Source organism: Egretta garzetta, unplaced genomic scaffold, assembly GCF_000687185.1.
Source record: "Egretta garzetta isolate BGI_Z169 unplaced genomic scaffold, ASM68718v1 scaffold228, whole genome shotgun sequence".
NCBI lineage: Eukaryota > Metazoa > Chordata > Aves > Pelecaniformes > Ardeidae > Egretta > Egretta garzetta.
In genome coordinates this window covers 362,249-370,061 of record NW_009260758.1, presented here as the reverse complement: position 1 = coordinate 370,061, position 7,813 = coordinate 362,249, and the positions used below count along the sequence as shown (strand labels likewise).

Below are 7,813 nucleotides of genomic sequence, written 5' to 3'. Positions count from 1 at the left end.
TCTTGAGCAACCATGGCAAGCTGACCCTTCAAAGGCGGGATTGGCAGTGCGTGCTTTATGAACTGAGCTAAACTGCATCAGGCAGGGAAGCATGGTTAACAGTCAGCTGCTGAGCTACACATAATCAAACTGGCTGAAATGGGTAACTCATACACTGGGCTTCCAGGGCTGGAACGGGAGGCTAATGAACGGGCGTTCAGGCTGTGCACCTACCCTGCGAAGTTGGCCGAAAGGTTGGGGTAGTTTCTGAAACAGAGCTGCGTGAGATTGATACGTGCGCTTCTGTGTAGCTTAAAGGGTTGAAACTTCTTTCAAATGAGAATGCTGAACACCTGCCTAATGATGTTTAAGCTGTCCATTTTTCAGGTCATCACTGTTTTTACTGTTCCATTCCTTGGATTCAAGGACTTCGTTGGTTTTTTTTACTCCTTTTAAAAGACTTAGTCTGTATAGCCATGCATCTGGAAAGCAGATCTTAAATGTGAAAAATCACTACCTGTTCAGGGGACTGTTGGCTTCACATCCAAGCTCTGGATGTATTTCTGTTATGGAGGTCAACAGCAAGACCAGCTTGGCATTTAGCTGAAGGGCTTGGCCAAGTAAGCCTGAATGAGACTGCTATCATCTGTACGTTTTTAGTTGACTTCTAATGTTTATCAGCACTAGAGCGGAGTCTGTATTACGTGAAGCTTGCAGCTTTGGTTTGCTAGTGGAAGATCACAAGGGTTTTTTGGGAGGTGAGGTAGGGGGAACAAGCTGAAGAAAATGTGGGCTTCTAGGCATAGAAGTGAATGACAAAGCAGTGGTATTGCAAGCTGATCATCTTCTGGTTGCAAACTCTGAACAGCGTGTATTCAAAGCATGTCCCATCAGACTTAGGCATTACTTCCAGCTTGTCTGCAGTTGGGCCCTAACTCTATAGGGTGATATGACGTCTGCTTCGTAGATCCTAACGGGCTTTTAACTCGGGCTAGCTTCTCTGTGCAACATCAGGGGAGGGAAGCGGACTGTGCTGCTGTGATGTTGAATCTTAAGTAAGCAACTGAATGCATTTCAGTCGACCTTTTTTCCAAATCTGTGTGACTGTCTGGTTCTATTACATGCAGTTGATGTAGAGCGATACATAATGACCACTGTGGCTGAGATTCGTCTCCTGCCAAACAGCCAAGGGAGCATGGGAGAAACCTGTACTACTGTTGATAACACTTGTTATGGCTCCTGGGTTAGCTACAGGAGATAGCTGTGAACTTGGCTTTCAAGCTGTTCCAGATAAAAGTGTAACAGACAGTAAAACATCTGCCACTAGAGAACCTCTCTAATAAAACACTGTTTTGCAGCAGTTATGTTGGAGCTTAAAGTGATGCTGAACTTCTGGTGGAAACGGGCTGAAATACTCTCTGGCTACATTTTGATTGCCTTTTCCACTGCTGAACAAGTTGGACACTGTAGCTTAGGGTGAAGCAGACCTGTCAGGTCCTTCCACTTTCCGGCCTTTTAAAACTCCTCAGGGAGTTAACCCATACCTGTGGGTTGGAGGCTTATTCCACAAGAGTGATTTATTACTGTAAATGTTGTCCATAGAGTAGCTTGCATCAGAGGAAAATCTTCTGGATATCTCTAGCTTCCAGGTAGTTACCTTCTAACCTAGTTAGGAGGTCCAGATGTATGGACCTTGGCTCCAGCAGAAGTAGGTGAATGGCTCTTTTCCTATACCTGCCTCGGCTGTCCATCTGTTAAGCTATGCAAAGAACTTTTCCCCAAGTAACTTTGCTCCCCTGACTGCCTCAAGGCTTGAAAAATTACTTAAGTGCTTGTAAGAAATTACTTGACTGGCTTCAATACACATGAATATAAAATCTGCGACTTCTTGGCTATGAAGCCTTCAGCTGGAAGGCAAATGGTTAGAAAAAGCTTATGATATTTTACTATGTAAACTAGCTGCACCAGATAAGCACTAAATTTAACTTTCTTTTTTTCCAGTCAGGTCAATTCAGTGAAGATATGATTCCTACTGTGGGCTTCAACATGAGAAAAGTTACAAAGGGTAATGTTACAATAAAGGTATGTTATTGTTGTTGACTGCCCTTTTTAAACCCGTGCAGAAGGCTGGCTTCAGCTTCTAGTTTAAAATGTGTATGTTTGCTCCGTTTTTCTTCCACTGTTGGGATAAATATAGGAAACTGAAGAGGCTCAGCTAAATCTGTCAGGTAGCTTAAGAATACTCTCATGTTGGTTTATGGGGTTTCTTAAATGAGAACCTGTGTGTGATTTCCAGGTTCATGGACTAGTTAAAGCAACATTGTGATAATGCTGTCTGGCTTTCATCTGAGTTAATTTTCACATGTTTAGGGCCCGGAGATCTTCCTCATCTGCTCGTCAATATTGCTTAAGGGAAAGCTTACATCAAAAGCAAAGTTTTAAGTCAATATATCTTCCTCTATATCCTTGTATACTGCAGTGTGTTCTGGCATCTGCTTATGCTATTGGGCCTGCAAGCTTTGAGCAGCTGTACAAGGCATTATTTCTCCTCTGATATGCTAGAGGTCCTGCAGCTGGCCTAAGGAGAAAGGAAAAACTGTGTTTTGATGTCTTATTTTTGCGTAACGTTGAAACGTAGCGCATGGCTGAACTGTTGTTTTCCCTTGCCTTAAGATTTGGGATATAGGAGGGCAACCACGATTCCGAAGCATGTGGGAGCGGTATTGCAGAGGAGTTAATGCAATTGTGTAAGTATTGTCTTCCTTCAGCTAGTATTTAACTTCAGCATTGCTTCTCTTCTGCGTGTAGCCTTTCTAACAGTGCATGCTTCACTCGGTAGTAGTGGTTTTAATTTTGAAACTGTACTGCAACCATATTGACCTTTTTTTACCCTTAAGTTCAGGGCTCAACATGGGTTATTTTCTTATCAGTGTCTGATCTGGAGTACTAACTACTTCCTGTCTGAACTGGGTGGCAGTGCTGTCTAACTGAAAGAATCTTTCATCTACTCTGATCTTAGAGAATTTTTTTAAAAGAACCAAATTCTTTGCTCAGAGGACCTAGCTTTGTTTAAAGCCCTGTTGAACGTGCTCAAAACTGACAGTGAAAAGAAAACGCTGCAGTTTCTGAGGTAGTTCAGTCTCACTGACCTAACCTTAAATTCTCTTTAAAGCTACATGGTAGATGCTGCAGATCGTGAAAAAATAGAAGCCTCTCGAAATGAGCTGCACAATCTTCTAGATAAGCCACAGTTACAAGGAATCCCTGTAAGTAATACTGCCTTACACAGTATTAAACTTGCTTGGGGAATGTGCGTAACTTCAGCAACTCTGAAGCCTGGCTTGAACTCTTAAGTCAAGTGTAAGGCCTAACCTTACTGGTTAGTATAAGCATGAACGATACCTGCCCCTAGTGCGTTAAATCAAATTGTTGACCTCAGTCAATCCTTCAGTGATCTTACTCTTGTTCAGTGCCCACAAAAAAAAAAAAAAGGAACAGTAGTTCAGACTAGAGTATTCCACAGCAGGAGTTTGTGCTCCCTTCTAGGGTCTACTATAGTACAGGTTAACCAGAATGTAGTACAGAAGTACAGAGTAAGTTTGGGGAGTCTCAGCTGAAAGTTGTCTGGGATTGTTCTCAGTTCTATCAGCTGATGTGCTCTCATGCTTGCTTTTTGCACATGACAGTTTATTTGTATCCCCCCTTTCCCTGTGACTAGGTCAATCTTCCTTCTGGATCTGGTTTAATAGTGAATGTCTCATTCTGTTAATAGCCTAGTGCAGACTGCTTGTCAGACTCCCCTGAAGTTTGCTGTTTGTAGGTTGCTTTTTTTTGGGGGTGGGGGTGTGTGTGTGTTGGTGTGTGGTGTGGTTTGGTTTGTTTTTTAAAAAGCAAAGCTGCAATCATTTCCTTCTTCTCTGGATTTCAGGTTCTAGTACTTGGAAATAAGAGAGACCTTCCTAATGCTTTGGATGAGAAACAGCTAATTGAAAAGATGTAAGTCTAAGCATTCTTAAGGAAGGCTACTTGAACTCAATAAAGGGTTGTTAGATCAAGAAGCTCGCATGTGTAAGTAGAAAACCCAGCAACAGGAGGTACCTGAAACATTGTACAGAAACGAGTCATGCAGAGAAGGGGAACAGTTAAGATTCTCAGTATAAAACTAGGTCAATCTTCCTTCTGGATCTGGTTTAATAGTGAATGTCTCATTCTGTTAATAGCCTAGTGCAGACTGCTTGTCAGACTCCCCTGAAGTTTGCTGTTTGTAGGTTGCTTTTTTTTGGGGGTGGGGGTGTGTGTGTGTTGGTGTGTGGTGTGGTTTGGTTTGTTTTTTAAAAAGCAAAGCTGCAATCATTTCCTTCTTCTCTGGATTTCAGGTTCTAGTACTTGGAAATAAGAGAGACCTTCCTAATGCTTTGGATGAGAAACAGCTAATTGAAAAGATGTAAGTCTAAGCATTCTTAAGGAAGGCTACTTGAACTCAATAAAGGGTTGTTAGATCAAGAAGCTCGCATGTGTAAGTAGAAAACCCAGCAACAGGAGGTACCTGAAACATTGTACAGAAACGAGTCATGCAGAGAAGGGGAACAGTTAAGATTCTCAGTATAAAAGTCATTGTTGTAAGTGAAGTGTATGTTGAAATGTTCTCTCTTTCATAGGAACCTTGCTGCTATTCAGGACAGAGAAATCTGCTGCTACTCAATTTCTTGCAAAGAGAAAGATAATATAGGTAACTATTAACCTAAAATGCTAAACATTATGAAGAACTATCAGAGGATGGTTTGGGGGATTGTAACTTCTTAAACACAACCTTTCTGGCTTCAGGAAACTGGTAACAAATCGAAGAACAATGTGTAAGTGCACTGGTTGAATTCTGTGTAACTCCTGATGTGTGAGGAAGCTTGACTGGTATTAAAGTTGTAGGGGTTGTAATTATCAAAACACATCAGCCTCCTGTGAAGTCTGCTGCCTTTCTTTAGTTAGTTTGCAGCAAATAGCTGACTAGTCTCACTACTAGCTTGGCTGAAGTGATTTTTACATTTGTATCACGTACTCTCAGCTCTGCCTCTCTTCATGAGGCTAGCAAGTACTTGCAGCAAGTTTTCCCTCAATAGTCATTCGCTTGAAATAATCATCTTCCCTTCCTTGCTGTCTTATCAAAGTGGTTTGTGTTGTGGCCTATGCTAGTCACTCCTCCATGCAGCCAGACAGTACATTTTTCTGGTGCTGAGATCAATTGCTTTAGAATTTCTGGAGTTCAAAGGCAGAAACCGTGGTGCTGTGTAATACTAAGTACTTGACGCTAGCATTGTAAGTAAACTGAGTAATCTCAACTGGATGAAAACACAGTACCTAACACTTGCCACCCTTCTGATGCCTTCTTGTGGCCGCCATGAGATTAACACTGGTTCATTGGCGGGCTGACTAGAGTTCACTGAGGAGGGAAACTTCAGGCTGGTGGTCACAGGAACAAGCTATAGAGGATACCAGAACTGCTTTATATTAAGGACTCAACTTCTTTCCAGGAAAAATGAACAGCCTGTGGAACACTTCTGGCTGCTTGTCAGAGAAGCTCCTGTCACCTCACCTTCAGTTAGAGATTCAAACATGGTGGACAGGAGAAGCAGTTATTCCCTTCTATCGTATCTTCCACACAAGGTGCTCAGCACAGCTGAGCATCCCTGATGCTATAGGGAAGGTGCTGCTGGAAGCATTGGGCTGGTATGAAGCTAGTGCATTTCACTTCCTCGGGCGAGACCCTCTTTCAAGCGTGGAGGACCTTGATGCCTTGTGCTGTAGGGCTTAGCTAACTTTGCTCTCATCAGGTGAGGACAGGCAGACTGCCTAAATGGAGCAATGATGATCTAAAGCTAATTGCGTGAGTCATACCAAAGTACCAGATTAAGGGATGTCTCTTTTTCTAGAGGTGTAGCTGACTGAGGAACCAGGATGTCTGGGGCAGTTCCTTTTAATGTTACTTAAAGGATGCTGGGCAGTTACAGGACTGCAGCACAGAGAGCAGGCATTCAAAAAAATCCTTCCGTTGATCTGTCTTGGACCATCCTCTAGAGAAGGGCTGGATATCGCTGTCGTGTATTTGAGGACACTGGCATACCAAAGCGATGCCAGTTACACAAATACAGATAGACACTTGAATATGGAACTTCTCTTCTCTCTCTCCTTAGATATCACGCTTCAGTGGCTTATTCAGCATTCAAAATCTAGAAGAAGCTGAAGTCTTCCTGGAATCTCCAGTACCAGTTGGCCATAACCTCAATTGTCCACTTCCCTCCATAATGAGATATTTCCCAAAAATCCTGTATCAAGAATTTGCCTTTTCACGGTTCATTTCTCATGTGCACTGCTGAAGACTTGTATTCCTATTCTGTCACAAAACAACTAGAGTTGTCATGATAAAGTCAGCACAAATATTTATTTTACAACCATCTATGGTGGGAGGGTTGTGGGGGGGGCTTTTTAAAAAAAAAAAATATCTCTCTACCATGTTAACTATGATGGTACACTCTGTTCTGGTTTTTCAGGGCCAGGTTTTTATATGATTTTCAGCAAGTGTTTTATTTCTAGTGTTTAGTGGCTTGAAGATGCTGATGCTTGACAGCATTAAGATTCTGTAAGATGCCACATACAGTAGTTAGAAAACATTTAAGCGTGAGTTGTGGGATACTGATTTATCTCACAAATGCATGTGATGTGTGTATGTAAGCAGAGACATGGGAACTGTTTGCAGAGGGGAGCACAAGGCATAGATCAGCATCACTAATCGACAGCTGAGATCTGTCACTTGAAAAAGAAAACTCTCATGATGAATTAGGAAGTGTCAACTGTTTAAAATCATTTTGTTGCTTCTGTTTAACATTTGCGTGGGGAATGGGAATGGACTGTTCTGTCAAGCTTTCAAAAATTGGAGTATTCCAGCATGAAAACAACTTGCTAGGAACATCAGACTTTGTTCAAATACATTTTTCTATCGACAGATACTAGTGGTCTCTATCTGAAACCAGAACACACATTCTGAGCAGCTGCATGACACTTAAATTACTGATGTTTTTGTATAGAGTCAGTTGTTGACCTTTAGCACAATACCTGTGTAGCTGTCTAGTGTCTCTCCTGCTCATGGAATGGCTGGGCACAGTTTCACCTGGTGCTACGGAATAGCTAGGCTATTGTGACAACTCTAGACCTGCCTGCTTCCTCGATGTAACCATGTGCAAAGTCTGTAAGTTGCAAGATGAAGTGTTCTACTGTGTCAAAGCACAAGAGAGCCGATGGATCGATCCTGCTTCTTGACTTGCTCCTACAGTATAGGGAAGTATGTGTAAACTAAAGATTGTAACGCTTTTGTGGCTTTACTTTCTCAATGACTTCAGTATATTTAAAGGGACAGGCTTGTTAAGACTGGTTTGTTCATACAGTAATGTCAGTGTAGCTCACTAGTGTATGCGAATACATGGTACACCTGCTTGTGTTGCCTCACACTGTGTGTGATTCTTCACCTAAATGTAGTTTGCATTATGTCGGAGTCTTTGGTTGGAAACGCTGCCTAGTCCATATCAGCTATGACAAGCCAGTTTTAATTTGGACTGCCATGGCCTTACTGTTCTGTACCAACTCTCGCGCTGTTGCACAGACACTACACGCTGCCTGCATTCAGTCTGAACTTGCATTTTAACTTTTTGTCCCCTTTCAGTTCTCTGAAGCATGATTTCCATTAATTCATACTCTGGTGCTGTAGAGGAGAGGGTATATTAACTTGCTACTGTAGTCCCTAGTTCACCAGGAACTGTTACAGTTACTTTTATTTAGCAAACTTGCT

General features: G+C 42.1%; 1 protein-coding gene across 3 annotated transcripts in view; it reads left to right on the top strand.

Annotated features, from left to right (window-relative positions):
• ARL8B (ADP ribosylation factor like GTPase 8B) overlaps positions 1–7,813 on the top strand; it is a 15,296-nt gene extending 7,483 nt beyond the window's left edge. For 2 of the 3 annotated variants that reach the window (XM_035901383.1, XM_035901384.1), the window contains exons 2-7: positions 1,981–2,061; positions 2,653–2,726; positions 3,152–3,245; positions 3,908–3,975; positions 4,638–4,708; positions 6,165–7,813. In XM_035901383.1, coding sequence (XP_035757276.1) covers positions 1,981–2,061; positions 2,653–2,726; positions 3,152–3,245; positions 3,908–3,975; positions 4,638–4,708; positions 6,165–6,214 — 438 coding nt within the window. In that variant the 3' untranslated portion in view covers positions 6,215–7,813. Of the gene's footprint in view, positions 1–1,671; positions 1,692–1,980; positions 2,062–2,652; positions 2,727–3,151; positions 3,246–3,907; positions 3,976–4,637; positions 4,709–6,164 lie in introns of those variants that run through there. The other variant, XM_009645957.2, reaches the window with a different exon arrangement.